At 50.7% G+C, this 25,978-nt stretch overlaps 2 protein-coding genes across 8 annotated transcripts in view; both read left to right on the top strand.

Moving 5' to 3' along the window:
* Positions 1-10,293, top strand: part of zswim8 (zinc finger, SWIM-type containing 8) — a 39,806-nt gene extending 29,513 nt beyond the window's left edge. For 4 of the 7 annotated variants that reach the window (XM_079729986.1, XM_079729985.1, XM_079729984.1 and 1 more), the window contains exons 22-26: positions 1,354-1,531; positions 2,679-2,864; positions 3,258-3,377; positions 3,740-3,918; positions 7,851-10,293. In XM_079729986.1, the coding sequence (XP_079586112.1) occupies positions 1,354-1,531; positions 2,679-2,864; positions 3,258-3,377; positions 3,740-3,918; positions 7,851-8,054 (867 nt within the window). In that variant the 3' untranslated portion in view covers positions 8,055-10,293. Of the gene's footprint in view, positions 1-1,353; positions 1,532-2,657; positions 2,865-3,257; positions 3,378-3,739; positions 3,919-7,850 lie in introns of all 7 variants that reach the window. The other 3 variants (XM_079729981.1, XM_079729982.1, XM_079729980.1) reach the window with 1 other exon arrangement.
* Positions 10,294-11,343: 1,050 nt separating this feature from the next.
* ndst2a (N-deacetylase/N-sulfotransferase (heparan glucosaminyl) 2a) overlaps positions 11,344-25,978 on the top strand; it is a 76,124-nt gene continuing 61,489 nt past the window's right edge. Inside the window, exon 1 of the mRNA XM_079729679.1 lies at positions 11,344-11,450. The gene's annotated coding sequence lies outside the window, so the exon portion shown is untranslated. The remainder of the gene's footprint in view (positions 11,451-25,978) is intronic.

The following is a 25,978-nucleotide window of genomic DNA, read 5'->3' as shown; positions in this document are numbered from 1 at the left end:
GAGAAGGGGGTGTATTATCAAACAATGTCATTCATGGACCAGTCCTCATGGTTCAGCTCCTTGAGTGTCGAGCACAGTGTTCCTCTTTTGATGGAAACCAAAGTTAAACCAATGGTCTCTATTCTTAACGCGTGTATACTTCTACAATATAACTCCTGCAGGATGCACCCTCGTTGTGATGAGGTGTTGTGGAACATACCAATAAGGAGGGGTCTGTATGGACTGATAGAAGCATGTTTAAAGTGTGCCTCCTTCAGTCTGAGTGGCAGAATGCGCGCTTGCCGATTAGTATTCAGTCGTCTGGTTCAGACAAATCCTATTGTGTCTCCAAAGTGCTCTCGCCGCAGTACCCATGGGACCAGCTGGCGTGCCGACACTTTGACTGACAGCAGCTAGGAGAGTGCAGGGAGACTGAAATAAATCATCACCGTGTTCAGGAAAGAGCCGTAGAAGTTATTCACTTTGGTGGAGCTCGTCCTTGTAACGCAGGGAGTACGGTGCTTGTTAGTCGAGGGCGTGCTGATGTTTCTCTCAGTGATTAGTGAGACCGTTCGTACGGTTTCCATTCGGCTACCTGGGTTTTCCGAATCAATACATGTTTCCCCGCCAGTATCTTAGGGGGAGTGTAAACACAGGTCTCTCCATTCAACCAGAGATATTTGTATATAATTCATGGGTGTACGGGTTCTAAAACCCACAGAAGATAGAATGATCCACAGATCAGTCAGCACGCTACTCACATGACTTCATCAACTCTGGAGAATCGTGTACGGAGATGATCAGCAGTCGCCCTTTCACTCATGCAGCACACAACAGGGGATGAGCCGCGTCAGACGTGTTCACAAATATTGGAGATGGACGGGGATGAGGGTCCAGCCAACCCACTCCGTAAAGCTGACAGTACAGGCCGGAGGAGATGCGTACCCAGCAGCTACGCTCTGTGCTCCCAGTTCTGTGTCAGTCGTACGATAGAGAGGTCAACGTCAGCAACACGCCCGTTCGCTTGTCGGGAATTCTTGGGCCCTGGTAGATTTGTCTCCGGAGGGGCGCCGTCAGTCGTTCTTGTTCACACATACAGCCGATGACGCAGAGAAGTTCAGACTTTCGGTTCATGTGTGAAAGGCCTGTTAGGAGTATAGACTCATTTTTGTACAATCATGCAAAAATAAATAATTACTATACATAAACCGGATCAATAAACCAAAGAGAACTCAAACGTCAAGACATGGGGTCCCAGGTAGAGCCATTGTGCTGGTGTCGGCCTATGAGGAGCACTGATGTGGGGCCCCCATGTCCCCCCCCTCAGGCCCCTGTGTTGTGTTGCTGACCCGCTGTCTGTGTGGTCCTCCCCAGGGCATGCACCCGGCCTTCATCGGGGCGCAGTACCCCTTCTCCGTGGCCACAGGCCCCCACCCGCCCATGGCCACCACCGCCGTCACCTTCCCCGGGGTGCAGGTTCCGTCCATGACCCAGATCGCGGTCCACCCCTACCACACTGAGACCGGTATGCCCATGGGCACCACCGTGGCAGGTTAGATGTGTGTGTGTGTGTCTGAAGAGTTTATGTGTGTGCGCATGGGTAACTTAATGTTGATTGTCGTTTTAGTTGATTGTAATTGTGTTAATTTGAGTGAGTGCCAACATCTTCGGCTTATGCCAATTTTCTTAATGATGTCAGATGTGTGTGCTGATACTGAAGTCAGATGGGTGTGCTGATAATGAAGCCAGATGTGTGTCGATAATGAAGTCAGATGTGTGTGTGTTGATAAGGATGTCAGATGTGTGTGTGGATAATGAAGTCAGACGTGTGCGTTTTCCTAATGTGAGAGAGGTTTTCTCCTCACTAGTGGAGCGTTTCTTTTTCCTCACATTGACGGAGGTGCATTGATTTGTTTTTTACGTGTGTGTGTGTGTGTGTGTGTGTGTGTGTGTGTGTGTGTGTGTGTTGTGATAAATGCATCTAGAGGAGGAAAACCTCTGCGCAGCCACACAGTGTGCATTAACTCAATGATTGACAGCCGGTCTGCCTCGCTAGGAAGTGTGCAGCCGCCTTCAGAGAGCGAAAACAAACGCCTGTATTAATGAAAACATCGTTTTCAGGGCGATCAGGCATATCCCTGATAAAGACTGTACAGTACAAGACATCCTGTCTCAGGACAGGATGGGTTGAACTGTACTATGTGATCTGCTGCATTGTACTACAGTTACTATTATTAGAATGACCCAAGATTGAAATAGTACCAAGATAAGTGAATGGTTAAACAGAATCGTATTGTACCATGTGGTATATATTATATATTTTATATTTTGATGGTGCATATTGGATTGTACCATGGTGTGTATATGTTGTACCTTCGGACAGTGGGTAATGCGTGCGTGATACTGGTATGTTCAGGACAGTGTGTGTATCGTACTCTAGGTCTGAATGTATCTAAGGGTGTGTTGTCCGGTGGTGTGTCACTATCTTCATCCAGGATGTACTGTGTGTGTGTGTGCGCGCGTGCGTGTGCGTGCGTGTGTGTGTGTGCGTGCGTGCGTGCGTGCGTGCGTGCGTGCGCTATAGTTGTGTTGTACGGTGGTACGTCACCATCTTCACCCAGGATGTACTGTGTTTGTCCCTTGCTCTGCTCTTAACACTTGTACCGTGTGGTTATCAGGATCCTTTTATTCCCTCCCAGTAGGTGGCATCCACGCGGGCTCCACCATCCAGGCCATGCAGGCCGCGTCTCTGGCCGCCATGCCCGCCCTGGCCTCCCAGCCCGCCCCCATGGTCAACAGCCAGCCCCTCCCCCCGGATGACGAGCAGCACAGCCAGCCAATCAGCCAGCAGGGCCTGCACTACCTGCACTCCGCCTACAGAGTTGGTACGCGGAACCAGCGCACGTGTCATGTGACTGTCGTCATGCGACTGATCATGTGACTCGGAATACACACTTCTTTGGGTCGGCATGTGGCTCAGGAGGTAGAGCGGGTCGGCTGGTAACCGGAAGGTTGCTGGTTCGAACCCCGGCTCCTCCTAGTGTGAGTGAGTGTCCAGGTGTCCCTGAGCAAGGCACCTCACCCTGACTGCTCCCGACGAGTTGGCTGTCGCCTTGCATGGCTGACACCGCCGTCGCTGAGTGAATGTGTGAATGTGTGCATGAATGGGTGAATATTTGGCAATATTCAGTTCCTACCCAGTGGCCACTTTCCAGTGGCCACTGGGTAGGAAGGCACTGTATAATCGCAGTCCATTTACCAGTTATGTGTGTGTGTAGGCATGCTGGCTCTGGAGATGCTGGGGCGGCGGGCTCACAACGACCACCCCAACAACTTCTCCCGAAGCCCCCCCTACACCGAGGACGTGAAGTGGCTGCTGGGGCTGGCTGCGCGGCTAGGTGGGTCGGGACGCCGAGTTCATGTTCACAACTACTCATTGATTCATTCATTCACGAAGAGTAGGTCGGCCAGGACCCCAGGACCATGTTCAGAACTGCTCACTCATTCATTCATCTACTCACTAATTCTTTAATTCATTCATTTGTTCATCGAGCGTAATTTGCATTCACTTGAGACCCTACCTTATCAAACCTCGACGGGAAACGTATCAGACATCTTAATCAATGATCTTAATTGGTCTTCTGATTGGCGCTGTGATCGATTCAATGTTTACACATTCTATGCGTTGCTTCACCTGTGTAAGGGCTGTGTCTGTGAGCGTGTCATGAACAAGGCTTTGTGTGTTTTGCGTGTGTTCCAGGGGTGAACTACGTGTACCAGTTCTGCGTGGGCGCGGTGAAGGGGGTCCTGAGCCCCTTCGTCCTGCAGGAGATCATCATGGACGCCCTGCAGCGGCTCAACCCCGTCCACATCCACGCACACCTGCGCATGCCCGCCTTCCACCAGCTGGTGCAGCGCTGTCAGCAGGCCTACCTGCAGGTAGACACACAGACATACACTCACACAAACACACACACACCTGTCAGCAGGCCTACCTGCAGGTAGACAGACACACACTCACACAAACACACACACACCTGTAAGCAGGCCTACCTGCAGGTAAACACACACACTCACAAAAACACACACACACCTGTCAGCAGGTCTACCTGCAGGTAGACACACAGACACACACTCACACAAACACACACACCTGTAAGCAGGCCTACCTGCAGGTAAACACACACACACTCACAAAAACACACACACACACCTGTCAGCAGGCCTACCTGCAGGTAGACACACACTCACACAAACACACACACACCTGTAAGCAGGCCTACCTGCAGGTAAACACACACACCCACACACAAACACACACACAAACACACACACACACACACACACACACACACACACACACACACACACACACACACACACACACACACACACCTGTAAGCAGGCCTACCTGCAGGTAAACACACACACCCACACACTCACACAAACAAACACACACACAAACACACACACACACCTGTAAGCAGGCCTACCTGCAGGTAACACACGCACGTGTGAGTGGGTGCCGTCAGTGCACGTGCGCGCACAAGCACATGAACACCCCTGTATGGTGCATGTGCACCATAAAGATGACATCACTGGTACGGCACTACGGTGTAACATAACTCTGGATTAGATCAGCACTGCTGCGAGAGGAAAGGTAGAGGGGAATCAAAGCATCAAGGGGCCCGCTGCCTACGGGACAAACAACGTCTTGCAGTTTCATTATTTTGTCTAATATTTGACATCCATGCGTGGAACCGTGGAGTAGCGAGGGGGAAGGAATGAATGAACCTCTAATCGGTCTGGAGGCTGGAACGTCATTGGGATGCTTCTCTCCATCCCGCCCGCATCTACCTTTCCCTCGCTTGCATCACCCTCCGCCTCTCGGCCTGCGCCAGACTCCATTTGTAGCTCTGGAAGTTAAAAATATGGTAATTATCGTTCAAAACCGATTCACTTCAACCTTTCTCCACATCCCGACACACCGAGGATGTCAGCCTGCAAGCTGCTCTTCTGCCTCTGTTCCACGCGTCTGCACGACGACAATAGTGTTGTGTGTTTGTGTGTGGTAGTTTGCTACCACACAAAAGGAAATTAGAAATTAGTTCTGAGCTCCTCTGTCATTCTGTCGTGCGTGTATTCTTGTTGTGCGTGTTTCTCTGTTGTGCGTGTGTTTCTCTGTTGTGCGTGTGTTACTCTGGTGTGTGTGTTACTCTGGTGTGTGCGTGTTACTCTGGTGTGTGTGTGTTACTCTTGTGTGCGTGTGTGTCTGTGTGTGTTACCCTATTGTGTGTCTGTGTTTGTTACTCTGTTGTGCTTGTGTGTTACTCTGTTGTGTGTGCGCGTGCTAATCTATTTGTGTGTGTGTGTGTGTGTGTGTTACTCTGTTGTGCGTGTGTGTTACTCTGTTGTGTGTGCGCGTGCTACTCTGTTATGTGTCTGTGTGTGTGTGTTACTCTGGTGTGTTCGTGTATTACTCGGTTGTGTGTGCGTGTTTCTCTGTTGTGCGTGTGCTACTCCGTCGTCCTCCGTGCTGCGGTCCGACTCTCTAAAGCCCCCTCCCCGGGGCTGAGCGTTCCCCCTCCTCCAGGGGGACGTGACTCTCTCTCCATAAATGAGGTTAGCTCTGCCTGAGCGCGGCCCGTCTGGTCCAGAACGCTGAGGCTGCCCGGCTAATGAGAGGAGGCATCTGGGCCTCGTCACGCCCCCCCCCGCCCAGAGCCAGCGGAGGGGAGGGCCAGGCCCATATGCCGTCCGTCCTCACGCTTCCCCCCCCCCCCCCAGAGGACTGCCGGGGCCAAACACCAGACGAGGGAACCCTAGAGGAGCAGCTCGCCCGGTGCGTGTTCTCCTGCGCGGTTACACATTCATAGGACGTAGCGCTGATGCTACTATGAAGGGCTCTCAGCAGACTGCTTCAGCTCGGTGTCTGTTGATTTGGTGTCTGTTGATTTGGTGTCTGTTTTACAGAGACAGGGGATTAAGGAGCAGGTAGGGGTTAGACTGTGAAGGATTGAACACAGCACCTTTTGGCCTGGAGCCAAAATCCCTAGCTACTACTTTTGTGTGTGTGTGTGTGTGTGTGTGTGTGTGTGTGTGTCTGTCTCTGTTGTGCATGCTAACCCTAACCCTGTGGACGTTAGGGCAGGACTTTACCAGCGCTTTGCAATCTGTGACTGCCCAGTCACTTTGTGGTTGACTGTAATGCAGGGTGTCAATGTAACATGGATAGAATTAGAAAACCGCAAACACTACAGGGAGAATGTTTTCATCGTCAGTGTTTCATAATAACATTTCTCCTGCCTTCAATCACTTTTTAATAACCTAACGCTGCCTTTTGAAAAGGCAGCCAATTCTTAATCAATGCGCTACAAATCCAACGCGAACAATATTGTCAAACACAACAATGACCAGGTTTTCCTTGACCAAACAAAAGCAACTTTCTGAAAGCACCACACAAGAATATTTTAATTTCAGATGAATACATTTCAAAGCAAATATAATTAAAGCTGAAAGCACAAAGTATTAATCTTGTTTATGAATGTGTATAATGTAGTATAGTACAATATAATCTAGTTTAGTAGTCTTGTTTATGAATGGGTATATTAAAGTATAGTATTAGTCTTGTTCATGAATGGGTATGATATAATCCAGTATGGTAGTCTCGGTTAGTGTTACACTATAGTATAGTAGTCTTGTTTATGAATGGGTATAATATAGTAGAGTAGTGTTGTTTATGAATTGTTATTATATAGTATAATATATAATATAGTATAGTGTCATGGATGTGGCGGTTCATTCCTCCCTTGCTATTCTCAAGTGCCTCTTCAGCTCTTAGTTCTGCCGTTGTTGAAGTTGCATTAATCTGTGTTTGAATAATGCGCTTTGAGAGCCTTTCATGCTGCCGGTGTTCTAATCTGAACCTCAGGCTCTCTGAACCATCTTAACTCAGGCTGGGACCACCAGTCAGCCCTGCTTTGAGTGCCTGGCTGAGGAAATGAGAGCATGGAAAATGCAACGGAATACAAAGTCTGCTGGTGTTACACGAACAGACAGCTCGGTGTTACTTTACAGCCTTCAGTAGTAGCAGGCAATGGATGGTTAGGGGACATTAGATAACACTAAACGCTGTTTAACCTTCCAACTCTGGATCAAGGTATGCAAAGCCTTCCATTCCAGTGGAAGTCCAGCTGTGTGTTCAGCTGAGCTAGTTGGCCATAGTTCAGGGCCAGGCTTGTTTTTCTGAGACCCTGCCAGGAATACATTCAGTCTCTACTACAGCTGTAATAATGATGTAGAAATGAAGACACTGTGGCCCTGCTGGCACTCTACAACAGTAATCAGACGAGCTCATTACTAATCGACTGTTTTCTAACTCAATTCAAATACAGTGTCTTTGCTGGTTTTGTGCGACCGTTCTGCCCACTCAGCACCCATCACACCCCTAACGTCCATGGCTCTTGGGAGTTATTCCTCAAAGCCCGGGCCCAGTAGTGCTGAGCTCTGCCCCCTGGGCCACTCAGAGCTCTATAAATAGTCCTGAATAAATACACAACTTTAACTGCCATTACATGAATGTCAAAATATAATGTGGGTCAGCTTTAAATAAGTGATGTGAGTGACTGGTGATTTGTTGGCTGTGGTCAGACGGGTCAAAGTATTCAACGCACATATCAACAAACATGAAGCGTCACCTCAAACAGTCATTAATAAAATAGCAACATTATTTTACTTTGGAATGCGGCACAGCGGCCGAGGCCCTCCAGCCCGTTGCTGCCCCCGAGCCATAGTTTGAGAACCCCTGCTCGTCTTACAGTATTGAGACTGTAACTGTAGCTAAACTTGACCTTCTCCGTCCCCCTCTGCAGTACATCCACCACCGGCTCATCCACCTGACGCCGGCCGACTACGATGACTTCGTCAACATCATCCGCAGCGCCAGGGGGGCCTTCTGCCTGACGCCGGTGGGCATGATGCAGTTCAACGACGTCCTGCAGAACCTCAAGAGGGGCAAGCAGACCAAGGAGCTGTGGCAGCGCATCTCCCTGGAGATGGCCACCTTCTCCCCATGACTGGAGCTCCAGCTCAGGCTGGAGATGGCCACCTTCTCCCCCTGAATGGAGCTCTGTGTCTGGGTGGAGTCTGAGCCCTTCTCCCCTCCCCCCCCCCCATCCCACCCCCTTGACTGGAGCTCTGATCCAGGCTGGAGATGGCCACCTTCTTCCCCCTTGAATGGAGCGCTGTCTTTGGGAGGAGATGGAACCCTTTCCCCCCCCTCCCTGACTGGAGCTCTGCACCCCCCTGGGTAGAGCGACCTTTTACCCAGGAATGGAGCTGCGTCACCGGATGGAGACCTACACATCTCCCCCTGAATGGAGTTCTTTCCCTGGGTGGAGATGGACCCGTTCTCCCTCCAATACCGGGGCTCCGCGATGATGGCCACTTTCTCCCCCATGACTTGAGCTTCATGTCAGGCTGAAGCTGGCTACCTTCTCCCTGATGACTGAAGCTCTGCAACTCCTTGGGGACAGCCACCATCTCTCCACGACTGGAGCTCCATCTCAGGCTTGAGATGGCTAATTTGTCCCCCATGACTGGAGCTCTGTATTCTACTGGTGATGAGCCACTGTCCTCCCCCAGACTGGAGCTCCGCTTTAGGCCGGAGGTGCTGAAGACTCGCCTGGGGGAGAGGGACATGATTATGGGGGATGTTTTTAAGGGGCCTCACCCCAAGGTCCTTAGCCAGCGTCTGACGTCTCCTGCTTGGATGTTCTGCATCGTACTCTGGGGTGCATGGGGACGGAAGACCCTCCCTCACCTCCTCTCTCTCACACATAGACACATCGAACACACACACATACGCACACATACACATACACACTCACATGCAGCACAATCAACTTCCTAAAGTCCTTGACTCCACAAGACTTCCTTTTGGTATAAAAAGAAATGTGTGTGTGTGTGCGTGCACGAGGCAGCAGGGGGTTGGATGTTTGATTTCACTTCGTCCAGACTTTGTGTTCACTTACACGTATTACCTTTCCGTCTGTATTCATTGTTCAATCATTGTTCAAGTTTGTGTAAACCTCCTCTACTACTAAGGCACCCCCCCCCCCCCCCCCCCACCTTCTCCGACCGCCTCCAGTTCCTGTAGGGGCGGGGCTTCGTCATCACTTCCTTGAGGGCGGGTCTTCGTCGTCAGGACAACACTGCGTTTGTTTCTTCCTTTTTCAAGGAGGCCACCGACTGAGTTTAAATACTGCGACATTCCTCCGTCCACCGCAAGACCCCTGGACGGTCACACGCTGGCCTCTGACCTCATGCCTCTGACCTCTGACCTCCAGTCCGACCCCGAAGAACTACGTCACGACACCACAGATTAGTTCCATCCTGCGGTTTAGGAGAGGAATGATAGAACGCGGCCATCCTGTTGAGCTGACAGGATGTAGGAGTTCCAACACAAGCCCAGAAGAGGACGGGCGGGGCTGGTGTGTGTGTAGGAGAGGGGAGGTTTCGCCAACGTTTTCGGCTTTTTGCTTTCTTTACTTTTTTGATATTTTGTATATAATTTCACACGTACACAGAGATTAAAAACGCCTCGAGTGTGTTTGTTTTCTTTTCGTTTGTCCCTCCCGCTCCGCGATTGAGGCCGTCTAAGGAGCAGGAGGGCGAGGAACGCACGGAGGAAGCCGTGCGTTGGACGATCAGTGTTTCTCTCCCCCGGCCTCTGACTGAGCGCGCACCCTCCCACGTTCCCAATGGTCAGTGGAGGTGGCGCCGAGATGCTAAACTAAGGCCAAAGCTACGAGCTGCGCCGCAGTGTTGTTGGGACGTGAAAGACGTTGTCCGTCGCCGTGGTGACCAGCACGGTTTCGTGCCCCTTCGACCCGAGGGCTTTTACTGGTGCTGGCGGAGCCCCCCCCCCCCCCCCCCCCCCCCCCCCCCCCCCCCCCCCCCCCCCCCCACACACACACACACCTCCTCCTTCGTTGAGTTTGCGGTCTTCTATCTCCATCGCTGTCCCAGGACACGTTGCCCTGGCAACACCCTCCCACCGCCACCGTTAACGGTGCCCACAGCCTCGCGGGGAGTTGGGGGGGAGAAAGGAGGGACTTAGTAGAGAAATGTACTGTGATATTTTTGTATTCCTCAAGTGTAGCTTAATTGAAGAAAAAAAAAAAAGGCTAAAAAAACAACATAAGAAAGACGTTATATATAAATATATATAAACTGTGCAGATTTGCAGGAAGTTGTGATTTAGAGTTAAAAAAAAGAGTGGATGAAAGCAATACTAAAAATGTAGAGTTTACTTAATAAAGACGATTTAAAACATTGTCTGTGTGCTGCTGTCCATTCCTGGGGAGATATTAAAAGGCTGTTTGTCTTTCCTTAGTAAGAACCTGCCCGATTGAGATAGTCCAGGAGGAGTGTGAATGGTCATAACTATACTCTGGAGGCACTTCTCTTTATGATTTTTTGTTATAAAATTAACGTTAAGGGTTTGTAGCAGTGAAGGGTGTGTCCTCCTCCCCTCTTCTCCACCTCCCCTCTCCCCACCTCCTCCCGTCTCCTCTCCTCCCTCTGCAGTGAGTGACATCAAGGTTGTGGTGGGCAGGAACCTGTCCTGATTAAAGGTCATTAGTTGTGGGTGGGGGGGGTGCCATGCAGCTGTCCTCTCTGTACAGCTTTGGGGTGGAAATGGACTACTCATTCCAGGCCTTTATAACGTTAACACCTGTAGGTTGAATGCGTCGCCACCAGAGGGCGCCCAGCTATCATTCATTGAGTTCATTACTGAGTCCATTGTTTACTTGTTATCTTTTTAAATCACTGCTGGACGACTACATACATTGTCATCCCGATGCGTTACGGGAGAAACGCATCGGAAAACTTAAAATCGAAATAGTTTGCGTTGTCTGGACATTATATGTCCGTTTGTGTTTGTATGCACAGATACCACCCGCAGCAATCGACATTCCCTACCATAGTAGGACTGGTCTACAATAGAGGAGACAGACTGGTTAACGAAGTACACTTCATCAGCTGAATGGGTCTGTCCCTCTTGGGACGGTGGTGATGCTAAAATTAGCCATTATGATATACTGCCAAATGTGTTAATTAAAGTACATTTTATTAGAATGAACATGGATTGTTGGGTGCATTGACTTCATGAAATGTTTCAAGGACAATGATTCTTAATGTATCGGTCAGAGAGAGAGAGAGGGAGAGAGGACAACAGGAATAAACCACAGGCTTTACTTTAATACTTAAAAATGTGGTTCATAAGTTAAGTTAAGGGACGGACCAGACTGATTTGGCTCGCTCCGGGGGATTCAGACCAGACACGTCGATCGCAGATCACGAAGATGGCGGATCGGTGAGCGATGCGCTGAACTTCACTTTCTTCTCCCCGCCTCACCGAGCTCTCCGCCGCCTCCACTCCGACCGGTACTAACTTCTCCTCATCGGTACGTGGACTCTATATTCCTATGCTTTTTACCCCTCCACCTCCGCGAACGGGAATTCAACTTAAACATGTTTCCGTCCTGGTAGTACCGTAAGGGCTAACGTAGCGGCTACCTGCTAGCGGAGTTAGCCCCGACTTAACTCCGGGCTCCTCCGTGCGGACCCCGCCGCGCCGTCCGCGGTCCGTCGACGGCCTAGTGAGTACGACCCCGGACCGACCCACCGATACGGGGACAGACACCGGGGACCAGGGGGATGGTGGGTGAGGTCTTTTGTTTCTGGGTGCTGGGTACGGGGTCCTGGGTCTAGTTGATTAGCAGCTCTCTATTAGCCCCCGCTAACCCCCTACTGGACCGGGGGTCCGCTGACATTCTAAGGTGGGGGAGCGGGGACCGAGCCGGGGGACCGGGGACAGGGGAGCGGGAACCCGATAGGGGACCGAGCGGGTCTGGGGACTGACTGGAGACCGAGATGCGGGGACCGAGCGGGGGGGACCGAGCGGGGGGGACCGAGCCGGGGACTCAAGAGGGGAGAAACTCTCTGGCGTGTGAAGCCTGGCTGGGGGACTTGGAGGAGACTTGTGTGGGACTGTTATGGTCCTTGATGGCGTTCACATCACCGCACATCACTCTGGATTGAACCGGGAGTCTCCTTGCAGACATCCCGGGCGTTGTGTGCGATGTGGCAATGTCTGGTGGTCCGATGGAGACCCCCAGCCTTTGTGTTATTGTTGTTGTGTCCGATTCAGGGGTCGGGTCTGATTCAGGGGTCTGGTCTGAACCAGATGGGTCGGCTGTGGTGTGTGTGTGTGTGTGTGTGTGTGTGTGTGTGTGTGTGTGTGTGTGTGATGGCACGTAGAGCACCAGCCGCAACTCTCTGCCTGTGTGTGATCGATACTTTGATCTGATCAGTCGATCAGTGGTGCATCCCACAGCTTCATTAACTAATAGACCCTAATTGATTTTCCTTCTGCGGAACAGTGTGGTCTCTGGAAACGGTGACCCTATGCGAATCGACGTCCCGATGTGTTTCGTCCCATGCCATGTAACCGAGTGTCGGTTAACCTGAACAATACATCATAGGACTGCTTCGTGTTTAACTCTGTGTGCCAGAACATAGTTCACATATGTATGTACCGGTCAAAATCCGCTCAGTTAAGAGCAGTCCACGGCCCCAAATAGATAATCAACCCGTCTTGTAAGGTGTAAATATGATGCATCAGTTTATGCGCCCCGCTGTGATATGTGAGGTGGGGTTGTCTCCGGTTTAATTTATGATTATTGGGTTGGAAGCGTTCGATGCCCGTCGGCGTTTTGCACTCAATTATTAAAATATACAACATTAAGAAACGATCCGTCTCAACTGTGGAATCCTTTAGTCATCCCGAGTCCTGAAGTCCTCCTTGGGTGTTAATCTTTATGAAGCTGGCCTGTGTTTTGTTCCTCCTGGACAAAGCGATGCAGGTTGACTGACAGCTGGGCTGGGCTGGGGGCGGAACGTGAGACCTGTTCCACAACGTTGGGCTTTTACTTGGCTGGGGGCGACGTGTTGCGTGTGCATTTACATAAGTCAAATATGTTGTTTTACAGATGAAAAGATTTGAGTCAACTCCATTCAGGTCGGGTGACAACTCCTCTTGCTCTGAGGCACTTGGGTAGTGAGCCCCGCCAACACCTGCCTGCAGCCACGACTTAAGAATCTCCCTTTAAAGAACCGCTTCACCGTTTCATACTGTAGTCTGTTTTATAAGCGTCCGTCATTGTCTGGTGCAGCCCTGACCAACCGTCTTGAACTTCAAACGATACTCTTAGGTTGAAACTTTTAATAAGAAATGTTGTATGGAGGTAATTCTATATTTCTTCGGGAGAATTGCCCTTGAGGTGGTGTAATTCATTATTTTCCGTTTTCTTGTAGCCAACAGATAGACTGTGTGTTCGTAGTTCATTGTAAATGGGATTTTTTAATGAAATCCACCAAGAATGGAATTAGATTACAATTTAATTGGGCAGAAATAGGTCCTTCACATCATGTGACTTGTAGGCCTACTCTTTATTATGGTTAGTTAATCACATAGCCTATGGGGTGTGCCGTGCAAAGCAGGAAAATATGGACGTTATGGTTTGTGCTAATTTACATGATTGAATTCAGGTTAAATATTTAATCTCCTACACATTTTGAAACAGCCTTGAACCAACACTTTTCTGACAACATCTGAGATTGTGTGCCCATAATCTTTAACGATGAAGTCTGACGGACTGAAACAGAAAGTGTGTGTGTGTGTGTGTGTGTGTGTGTGTGTGTGTGTGTGTGTGTGTGTGTGTGTGTGTGTGTGTGTGTGTGTGTGTGTGTGTGTGTGTGTGTGTGTGTGTGTGTGTGTGTGTGTGTGTGTGTGTGTATATATATATTTAAAGGGATGGGGTTCTGACAGCCGTCTCTCTGCATCTTTATGCTGGATCGAGTTTTGAGTGGTCACAGGGTTCCGGACACAAGCCCTGAAGACACGCGAGTCCCGGCCCCATCTGAAACCCAGCAGCCAATTAGCAGTGAGCCAGTGCGATGTCCTGGTTCCTCCTTTTACTGATGGCTGCGATAACCACTCATAATTAAGAGTCAGGCCACGGGGGAGAGGTCTTTGTATGTGTGTGTGTGGTGGGGCTGAGCCTTTTAAGCTGGACTCTTCACAAGTTGAAGTGCTTGACCTGTCTCTTGTAACAGTAAATGCAGAGGCTGGCCTGAGGTGAGGCAACCAGGAGACTAACAGGTGAACGCTGATAAGTCCCAAGCATTGTAGCAGGTTAAGCATGTGAAATAGGAACTTATCCTCTGCAAAAACCTGTGTCTATTTACGATCTGTGTGCAGGCGCACGGTGCGTGTGTGAAACGCAAATCATCCGGCAAACATCATGAAATTAAGATTCAATGCAGACTTTTATTCAACAAGTGGCTGCTGGCAGTGTCAATCACCACACGCTTTTGAATCTGTTGCAGTTATTGTATTGTAAAGCTTGAACTCTGTACACTTTTACAGACGATTCAGCTCACATGCACGAGGCTGTAACCCTTGACCCTCTGCTTTCATTCTTAATGGCCGGTTCCTGCCAAGTGTTGATTATCAGCCGTTGATTATCAGGTTAATATCTGATCTACCACGGAGGCCTCGTAGCACCAGGCTGCCCGGCGGGATGTTGTTCCAGGGAGAGCTGAGAGAGAGAGAGGGGAACAGGGGAGCTTTGAACCTCCTCCGGACTGGAACATGGAGCAGGATTTACAACGCTGCCTGACATTTACTGGCTGGATGTTGTCACTTTTAGGACAATCTTCAGGCTGGGAGTTAATCTCTCGTATAATGACAAGTTCTCTGTTTTTATGTTTTCTCATATCGTGTCGCAGCACGCGACATCCTCGTGGTTATCTGTGGCAGCGTTTCTAAAGCCTGTAAAGAAAGACGCCATAAAGATGGTCGTCGTCATGCGAGGAGCTGTCGAATACGGAGCGGCAGGGTTTACTATGGTATCACCGTATTGCCGGTAGTTTAGCATATGAAGTCACATAAATAATGGAATATCTCCATCATGGGTGTACACAAACCCAAAGAGAGATCCGATTAACAAAGCTTTGCCAATCGCTGGTTTGAAACCTGGTGTCTTCTCTACGCTATATCAACCCATTATCGCCTTAATCGGTCGCCATACTTCTCCTCATGTACATCCAAACGGCCGTGTTGTTGTTTTAAAGCCTCAAATTAGCAGTCCTCGGACCGAGCCGAGGGGTTTGGGCGCCGCCTTCTTCAGCAGGTGGGCTGCTGGAGTCCCCCCCCCCCCCCCCCCCCCCCCCCCGCAGAGACGGCTGTTAGTTTATCAGCAGCGAGGCAGAGGAGGAGCAGATGGCGCCCGCGGGCCCGGCCCTGCCTGTTGGGCTAAGGATGCGCTTGTTGAGGTAGTAGGGATAGACTCATTATATACCTCTGTACCTGGTGGAGGGCTGTAGCCAGAGGCCAGCTGGCTGCTGCTGCTGTAGTCGCACCCCTGAGACAGTAAACCGGGTCGCTGAAGGGTGTACTTGAGTACTTTTTAGTTCTGTTGTCGTCTGCTGTGATCGACCACACGATGGGGGGCCAGGGTGGGGATACACATTTTTTTCTAAGCAGCACCCTTCTCCCCGACCTATGTTTCCCTCGCCCCCATCTCTTCAATTGATCTCCCTCCCCATCCTCTCACCCATACCTTCTTCCCCTTTCTATTTCCTCCACCCCCCCCTTTTATTTCCCGCCCATCTCATCTCCTCACCCTCATCTCCTTCCCTTTTTATTTTCACATCCCCAATCTCCCATACCTATCTCTCCCACCAGCTATTTCCTCCCCACTCTGTCCTCACCCCCCCCCCAACCATCTATGTCCTCTCCCTATCTAGTCTCCCATCTCCTCCACCACCTGTTTCCTCCCCCATCTCCCCCATCAGCTATGTCCTCCCCACTCTATCCTCACCCAATCCCCCCTCCCAACCACCTATGTCCTCTCCCTATCTACCTCCCATCTCCCCCTCCACCAATCTTCTGAGGACAGGCCCATGTCCTCCAGGCCTCAGAGGCATCAATTAGGCCATTCCTGTCCTCCCCCATGGGAATGCCTCCTCCCGGTTTCTCCCCTCTGTCCCGTGCCCCCCCCCTCTCCTTCTTGTACTCCTAATCATAAGTAATGGCTGTATTAAAGGCCTCTGTGCAGGCCGGCTACACCTTTCCCATTTCAACTTCGTCGACTTTGCAAAATCTGAAGTCCTTGTGATTTGTTACACCCTCTGTTTCTCTCTCTCTCTCTCTCTCTCTCTCTCTCTCTCTCTCTCTCTCTCTCTCTCTCTCTCTCTCTCTCTCTCTCTCTCTCTCTCTCTCTCTCCTCTCTCTCTCTCTCTCTCTCTCTCTCTCTCTCTCTCTCTCTCGTGTGCACGCGCACAAAGTCACAGGGCATCTATTAAAAGGTGCTGCAGGGTGTGTGTGTGTGTGTGTGTGAGGTTATTCGAATGGGTGTGTGTGAGGGTATTTGTGCGGGTGTGTTCCAAACCACTTGTTGAGACCTGCAGCCCCTCCGCCTGCACACAGAGCGCTGCGTCCAACCCCTCCGCCCTGCTCGGTGTTATTCGACGCGGTGGTGGGATTGAATGCGTCTGCATTTTCTCCTCTTTTCCTAATGCTGGATCTCCTCCTTGAGACGTTGTCCGTATCGACGTGTAGATAAGTAGAGCGGAAAACAAGCAGCGGGCGATCCGGAGAAACTCCCATTGAATCCTTGCTCAGCTGCTCTGCTCTATTGAACATCTGAATGTTCTCCCCTGGCTGGCGCTGGACGGCTTCCAGGTGGAGATGAAGCCGTCCACCAGTTGACCTCTCTGTCTCCTTCTCCCATACTCTAGTCTGGTCCCTAAGATGGAGCCACTACAGGTTCTGGGGCTGTTACGGTTGTTTGTGTTAGGAGGGGATTGGACCAATTTGATAGTTGTTTTTCTCCATAGCTGAACTTGCATGCCCTTCCACCTCCTCCCCTCTTCCTCCCCCTCTTTACCTCTTCCTCCTCCTCAACCGCCCCTCCCTGTGCCTCTGCTCCACCTCCTCCCCTCCCCTCCCTGCCCCTGTCCACCTCCTCCTCCTTCTCCACTCCCTCCCCTCTCTGCCACCTCTCCTTTACCCCCTCCCACCACCACCTTCCCTACCCCTTCTCCTCGCCTTTCTCCGCAGCGTGTATCATCAAGGTTGAGGCAGGCAGGAACCTGTCCTGATTAAAGGTCATTAAGTGTGTTTGTGTGTGTGTGTGTGTGTCTGCACGTGTGTGTTGTGCGCACTGTTCAGCACAAGGGGAATTAATTTGGTGTTTGCGTTCACCTGGTCTCCTTTTCTCCGGTTCTTCGGTCCCCCCCCCACCCCCGCCTCTGATCCACTGGGACCCTCTGGAGTGGAGCCCGGCGCAGGCTAGCAGAGAAGAGGGGGTGGGGGGGAGGTGATGGGGAGGAGGAGGTGGTGCGAAGGAGGTGCAGCTATAACAAAGGGAGCCACTGGGACTGCACACCCGCTGTATAATATGTGGGGGCGTGTCAGAGCGCGCCGCTCCGCCGCTCGCCCTTCACCTCCTCTGACATGCCCCACCCCACGCAATCACTTAGATTGTATTAGTGGTATTTAGACAATTAGCATACCTAGGCAATTAGTTACTCTGACCCGAACCGTCCTACGTGCTCCTGTTTAATCAGTGTATAGGTGCGCTGAATGTGAAATCTGATCGTGTTGGAATCAGCTTGCATTGAATGGAGTACACTATTTCATTTTTTAAAAGGCATGTTCTTTGGAGGTATTTTTATGTCCCCGGCAATTTATTCTGCGCTAATAGCGTGGTCTGACGTCTAACCATGTAAACACTCCCTGCCACTTAACGTGTGTGTGTGTGTGTGTGTGTGTGTGTGTGTGTGTGTGTGTGTGTGTGTGTGTGTGTGTGTGTGTGTGTGTGTGTGTGTGTGTGTGTGTGTGTGTGTGTGTGTGTGTGTGCATATTCATTCGGTTGCACACTGCGAAGAGCACTCGAGCAGGCCAGGGAGTGTGCTTGAAATGTCGAAAGCTTTGAAAGACTGCAGCCTTGATTCATGGCAGCTGATTGGGAGTGTGTGGACTCAGAGTTCCACGGGAGCGAGAGACCTGCTGTTCATAATGGCAGGAAGGTGTAGGTGAGGGCGGTCTCTCGTGTTCTAGACTCTCAGCTCGAAAAAAACTAGGCATGATTGGCCCCATGTCTTCGGTCTACCCTTAGGCATTAGGGGGGGGATTCACAGTGTACCGATGCACGATGCATTACGATAAGTGATAAAACTCTCCTTCGTTTATTGACTTGTGTAAAAGTAGAAACTCTGGGCTAGTCTCTCTGGATGAAGGCGTGTTCTGAGTGGAGGACTTAACTAAATAGTGAGTACTCACTGGTACTTTGCACATGTTGAACCCCCCGCACTAAAGAACATAATTTAATGCAAGAAATTCCTCCAGTCGTGTACCAGGTGTCAATTTACCAGGACTGACAGATTTCTGACTACAGAGTTGAACCCGGGCAATAACTTCATATTATCGTATTTCTCCACCACCCACTGGGGAACGGCAGAGTCGTCTGCCACCGTCTCCCACACAGAAAGCAATTAAAGCACAACAACGCATTGAAAGTTGGATGACATGAATGGGTCTTGTTGTGTTTTGATAGCCGCCGAGGTCATTATCCCCCAGGTGTTTTTGCACATGGATCAATGCGTGGACCCCTCTTATCGCGGCTGATGAGTTTAATTAACTCCATGAAGATAAAGTCCAGGGAACATAAAATGACATTAGCGTGGTGACTCACCTATCTCTCCGAAGAGCATCCGGTTCTCGGTCGGCCCGACACCCCCGTCCCTCTCTCTCCCCTCGGGGGACGCCCTCCTGACGGGTTGGGCTTTAATGACGGCAGGGGAGACAGGAGGTGATATTAATAGTGTAATACTTGCAGAGGATTTAATCTATAATTCACGGGGTCGAGGCTGTTTTTTGTCCATTTCATGGCATCAGATATTTGGGAATGTTAAACAACGTCTGGGGGGGTTGAGGGTATGGGTTGAGTATCAGCTGGTTTAGGAAAGGTCCGGAAGTCTGTGTGGTTTCAATCTCCCAGGAGGCGATAACTGTAAATACAACAGACCCCTACGTACATCGGTGCCCATGAGTTCCACTGTCCAAGAACCAGTGAGGTTTTGTTGTTACTATTCTATTTGTGTCATGAAGTCATCAACTCTCTCCAAAGCAACCTACATTCAATCCTGATCAAGAAGGAGCAGGTAGGGGTTGTTGTCGGGGTGTCTTGCTCAAGGAGGCCTACGGGCAGTGGGTTGGAACATGGGGGATCGAACCCACGACCTCTCAGTAGTCCCAGTCTCAGTCACACACTCTCCTCTACGTTTCCCTGGTGCTGCTGCTGCTGCTGTATGTTTGGCCGTTCCTGCTTTCCCCCAGCGGGCGCCAGGTGATTTCCTCTGCAGCTGTCTGCTGCCGCTCCCCCAGGCTTCGGTTGGAGAGCGTTGGGTCTAATCTCGACACCCAGGTGTCCTCCTGTCCCTCCTGCTCCCCAGTAGCGGGCCACACTGCGACTGCAGCCAGCTGCCCTCGCTGCAGCCAGCCAGCGGGCCCCGGCCCCCACAGACCTCCCTCCGGCCGTCCTTCACAAACTCCACTCTCCTCCTCTTCCACCTCCCAAGGGCCTCATGCTATGCCGGAGATAAAAAAGACAAGGGTGACACGCTGACTAAAGAAGGACAGAGTTGAAACAGTTTCCCGAGTTGCTGCTGTGGTGGCGGTGGAGTCGCTCTGCTGCACTGCCTCTCTGCAGAGTTGCTCACTCTTATCTCGTCGAGCACATCAGTGCACCGCAAACGGTGTTGGCTGTGTGCATGTGCCTGGAGTATACACTGGAGGAGAGATGGCAGATAACTGGGACCATGATAGTCCAGTGGTTAGGGTGTTTGGGAGTACCGGCCACAAGGTTGGCGGTTCAATCCCTGATTTCTGCAGCTTAGCCTGCCTAACAAGTCCTCGACTAGCACAGTAGTTGAGATTAATAATAAACGGTAGTTCATGAGTTCACCCTACGAATAGACTTTATTTCTGTATTCCACTGTTGGCAGACGTTCCTTGTTTCGATGCCGTCGTTAGTGCGTAATTCTTTCCTCCTAATAGACTTCAGTGGAGACGGTGGCAGCCAAACAGAACCCACTGTGGTTTAATTAAACACGCCGAGGTGACGCCAACCAGACATTTCATCTCATCTCAGTTTATTTGTTTGAGCAGATATTTTTAGAGACGGTAGCAGAAACCAAAGGGGTTGTGCGTTGAAATGCTCTAATTTATGCTGCTCCTCTGTAAGTAGCTTATCAGCACGGAGCTGTGACTCACCCGGGGAAGAGTTGAGCTGTCTGCAGGGGACCAAGCCGGCACAACTGCTGCTGGTGCTGCTGTCCTCCGCTAGCACAATGGACGCCGCGTTCACGGCAGGAAATCCAATTTCCCCCATGCTCACCATACGCACACAGGCGTTTTCTTTACATTGGTGCTCCGAGGAACCTGGCATCAGGCCAAGTGCTCTCTCGCTCTCGCTCGCTCTCTGTCTCTCTCTCTCTCGCTCTGTCTCCCACTTTCTGTCTCTTTCTTTCTTTGTCTCTCTGTCTGTCTCTGCCTCTTTCTGTCTCTCTCTCTCCTTTATTTCCGTCTCTTTCCTTCTGTCTCTCAATTTCTGTCTCTTTCTTTCTTTCTTTTTCAGTCTGTCTCGTTCTCTCGCTTTTTTTCTGTCCATTTCTCTCACCCTTTCTCTCACCCTATCTGTCATTTTCTGTGTCTCACTTTCTCATACACACGTACACACACACTTTTTAAGACAGCCGCGATAGCATTTTCCTTTTGCTGCCAACAGTCCTCCTCCTCCTCTACTTGCTGGCTCCTTTCCCATGATGCATCAGCCATCTGGTGACCCGGAAGTGGAACCAAAAGGTTCTAGTTCCACGGCTGCTGATGCCAAGTAGCAGACGTGACGTTTCCCTCCAGATGCTTGACTGGGTCCACTTGATGGTACTACAGGTGCCTGTAGTGTAAGGATATTATCCGGGCCCCCATTGACTGGCCATAGAGGGAGAGCCGTAGCATAGCACAAAGCAGAGTTTGCTTTTATTATGAACCGCTAATTAATGCAGCATTGCGCTCAGGCGAGTTCACAACATCACTCTTGGCTCTGGTTAGTGTTACTGGTTACCTCGAATGAGTTATTGAATTCACACTGCTTATTGTCTCTCTCTTGGTGCAGATGTCCCTTTCCCTCCCTCCCTCTTTCTCTCTCTCCCTCCTTCTCGGTCTCTCTCTCTCTACCTTCCTCCCCTGTCTCTTTTTTTCTCTCTCTCTCTCTCTCTCTCTCTCTCTCTCTCTCTCTCTCTCTCTCTCTCTCTCTCTCTCTCTCTCTCTCTCTCTCTCTCTCTCTCTCTCTCTCTCTCTCTGTCTTTATCTCTCTGTCTTTATCTCTCTGTATCTGTCTTTCTCTCTCCCACTCCCTCTGTCTCTCTGTCTTGATCTCTCTCTCTCTCTGTCTCTCTGTCAATGTCTGTCTCTCTCTTTCTTACTTGCGCGCGTTCAAGCCATCTTTCCTGCTTATCATCCTTTATGACTCAATTATCATCCAGCTTCCAAGCAGCACCTATTACTATTTTAATAGGGAATCATTCCTGATTTGTAAACACTGTGCCAATTTAACCCAGCGTTAATCACACACACACACAAGGCAGCATTGTTGCCCATTCGGTCATGAGAACACGGTACATTGTGTTCTTTTCGTTTGCAATTAGCCAAACAATTATTAGTATTATCGGCCGGTTCCGAACACCCATGTTGGTAGCTTTGTTCGAGTGTATGAGCCTTAAGCAAGAATAACATTCCTGGAGATGTTTACGAGGCGTTGTTGTAGTGGCTTGGAGGCTCGGAGGCCTTTTGAATCCGAAGCTAGCCGTAGCATCAACCCGCGGCGCACCGCAGCTCGCTAACGATCGGCGCTAAAGTTTGTGGGTGTGTCACTATGGTGATTATCTGGAATATGACTGACCAACGGATCACCACCGAGAGACCAACGTGGCCTCCACGCTTAATGACTGACACACGTAGAGAGAGAAAGGGAGACACACACACACACACACTCACACACACACGTAGAGACGTACACACATGTAGAGACCTACACACACACACACACACACACTCTGTTAGGTACATTTTTAGATGTCCACTATTGAAGTGCTAAAATCTCAACAATGAATGGTGATCGTTTCAAAATCTTGGACTAACCTTCTTTACACTTTTCTGTGTTTTTAGTTTTTATTTGTACCTTTTTTTTATTTAATCGCCTGCGGAACAACATTCTTAATCCTTTATTCATAGCGCAGCGTTGTTTACTCCTTTAGAGATGCAGCGTGAGTCACCGCCCGTATGTAGGGCTAGCTTTCAGCAAGCTAATCCTGCTAGCGGCTACGCCTTAACGCAACAACCAGGGACCTGTTCCAGAAAGCTGGGTTTCCAAGGTAGCCCAGATGGAGGGAGGAAATGGAGTGAAATCGGTCGAGGTACCATGACAACGGCAAACCTGAGCGTGGACGGAGCAGGTGAGCTGTGGAGCGGACCTTCCTGCGCCCGCGGCGGTGGCTTCTGCCACTTCTGTCACTCTGGCTTCCTGTTCCCATAATAACCCTGTTCCTGGACCCACTCCCAGATCACTACGGCAGGCTGTGCTGTCATCAAAGACCCTTTAACGGCTATAATTAGTGGTATAACTTATTCGTTTTAGCGTTATTAAATGGAGGAGTATTGAGGGAAGGCTTACAGCTTCAACACCATGGATTAAAGTGGGCTTGTCCATGATGGCTGTAGTTTAGGATTTATTTGCAGTAAGCAGGTTTAATGCAGGGAACTGGTTAATTAGTAGCAAGTAGGTTTTATGCAGAGAACTGGTTAATTAGCAGTTGACCGGTTTAATGCAGTGAACTGATTAATAAGTTGTAAGCAGGTTAAATTCAAGAAACTGGTTAATTAGTAGTAAGCAGGTTTTATCCAGGGAACTGGTTAATTAGTTGTAAGCTGGTTTAATGCTGGGAACTGGTTCATTGGAAGTGAGAAGGTTTAATTCAGGAAACGTATTTGTAGAAGTCAGTGCATTAATGCAGTGAACTAGTTTCCATGTAGAAATGGTCCTTTTAACGCAGTGAAATGGTTCCCTTGTAGAAAGGCTGCATTAATGCAGTGAAATGGTTTCTTTGTGGCTCTGAGATTGTGTTGAGTGGTAAATCCTCACATTATCCACGGTCGACGGAGGCCTGGGAGGGAGGGAGGGATGGCGGCGGAGCCTTGATGTTACACACAGACAGAACTAGTCGAGAACAGACCGTTTTTCGGAGCTGGCAGGGCTCCCCGGCTCTCTGTATAACCCACAACTCCGGCTGTCATCAGGCCCTCACCGCCGCGGCAGACTGTCTGATGTGAGAGTCGTCCCTTCTTGTGTCCTCCTGCCGTATCGGCAGGCCAGACGGCCATTGCTGCGGTGACGATCTTCCATCCCCTGCCTGGAAGCCGCCAGCATTCTCGTGGTGTACGACGTGACGGGTCTCGGTTTGATGTCGGCCGACATGTTTACTCTCTAAGCTCATTAGTCCGTTAAAGACTAATTTGGGAACTAATTCCCCCATCAAGCCAGCTTTGGAGGGGGAAGCACCCCTGGTTCCACGGTGGTTCGCTTTGATTCATGGCGGCCATTGAAGGGTTCTTTTATAGGGCGGTATGGAGACCACTTTATCACAGCCAGGCTCCGATCCAGTACAGGACTCTGATCCACTACATCGCTCTGGTCCGCTACAGCCTCCCATCCAGTACGGGGCTCCGGTCTGCTACAGCCTCCGATCCAGGACGGGGCTCCGATCCAGGACGGGGCTCCGGTCCGCTACAGGGCTCCGATCCAGTACGGGGCTCCGATCCAGTACGGGGCTCCGGTCCGCTACAGGGCTCCGATCCAGTACAGGGCTCCGGTCCGCTACAGGGCTCCAATCCAGTACGGGGCTCCGGTCCGCTACAGGGCTCCGATCCAGTACGGGGCTCCGGTCCGCTACAGGGCTTTGATCCAGCACGGGGCTCCGGTCCGCTACGGGGCTCCAATCCAGTACGGGGCCCCGGTCCGCTACGGGGCTCCGATCCAGTACGGGGCCCCGGTCCGCTACGGGGCTCCGATCCAGCATGGGGCTCCGGTCCGCTACAGGGCTCCGATCCAGTACGGGGCCCCGGTCCGCTACAGTACGGGGCTCCGGTCTGTTACAGGTCTCTGATCCACCGCAGGGCTCCGATCCGCTTCGATCCACTACAGGGCTCTGATCCACTACAGGGCTCCGGTCCACTACAGGGCTCCGATCCACTACAGGGCTCCGATCCACTACAGGGCTCTGATCCACTACAGGGCTCTGGTCCACTACAGGGCTCTGGTCCACTACAGGGCTCTGGTCCACTACAGGGCTCCGGTTCCGGTCATGGTCTTTCTGGCAGCCTTCACGTGAAGCGGCGGTCTGATTAGCATTGAGGGGGTGAGGTGTTGAAGTATTGACGTTGTCTTTTGTGAGTTTTAGTCTGATGAAGAAGCCAGTCCAGAAGCTGATATTTATTTATTTCTTTTTTGTACGTTCAGCTTTACATTTTATAAATATTTCATCAACGGCTTAATCAATACAAATGTTCTGTTCGTGAAGGCAGGTGCTGTAATAAAGTGGAACTTTCTACTGGGGAAACATCCCTTCCAGGATGAAACGCAGAGTGCACGGCTCTGAACTTGGTGGCGGCGGCGAAAACATTTTAATGATGTGCATTAGTGGGATGTCACTCACAGAAGAAGGGTTTTGATGCTGGGCCCCTCACATTAAAACAGCAAGGCAACACCGGGGAGGGAAGTTGAGAGAATTAATATTTTATCTCCAGTTCTCACAGAGCCCTGACTGCATTAGTGCTACATGGTAATTCTGGTGATCTCTCCACGTCGTGTGAGTGTGGGTGGGTGTGTATGTGTATATGTGTGTACACGTTGTGTGCGCGCATGATGCGTTTGTGTGCGCACGATATGTCTGTGTGTACACGTTGTGTGTGTGTGTTTGTACATGTGTGCGCTGCGTGTCTGTGTGCAGTGTGTGTGTGTGTGTGTGTGTGTGTTTGTCTGCCATGCACACCCCCACCCACACTCCAATTTGTGAGATCAAAGCTGCGGCGTCCACACTGCTCTGCTCTGCGGTGGTGGTGGTGGGGGTGGGGGTGGTGGGGTCTCTCACCAGCAGGCCCGTTTAGAGCGCTGCAGCGGTCCCACCATGCAGCCCAGCGCCGCATCCTCCGTCCCATAATGAGGTTTACCAAAGCATGGGGGAGCCGTCCAGCGCGCATGCATCATGTTTAAAAAGCGCTAAAACGCTCGGCTGGCTCCGGGCGAGCTCCGCCTCTCTGTCACGGTGAGCGGCCGGCGACGTCGTTAAAGAGCCAATGACCTGCCTCGGAGTGGAACTGATACGGGTTTACTGGGAGCGCCCGAGTCCCTCGCCTTCTGCCGGGGAAATGGAGGATGAAATGAACAAAGAGATGCACTCTGCACACACCGCAGAGACGCCTTCAGGGAGCCTGTGAGCGGGAGGCAAAAGGGTTTCGCTTTTGTTTCAACGGCAATGGTAAAATAGTACAGGAATAATGTTGAAGGAACGCTTAACGAAGCGCGATTATTCAAAGTAATGACGTCCCCGCAGTGCTTAACGATGTAATGACGTCACTGCAGCCGTTGACGATGTAATGACATCACCACAGTGTCTAATGACATCACTGCAGTGCTTAACGATGTGATGACATCACCGCAGTGCTTCACGATTGAATGACATCAACGCAGCATTTAACCATGTGAGGACGTCACTGCAGCACTTCACGATGTGATGACGTCACTGCAGC

The sequence above is a fragment of the Pollachius pollachius genome (genome assembly GCF_949987615.1).
Source record: "Pollachius pollachius genome assembly, chromosome: 2".
NCBI classification, from domain to species: Eukaryota; Metazoa; Chordata; class Actinopteri; order Gadiformes; family Gadidae; genus Pollachius; species Pollachius pollachius.
This window is presented reverse-complemented; position numbering and strand designations above follow the sequence as displayed.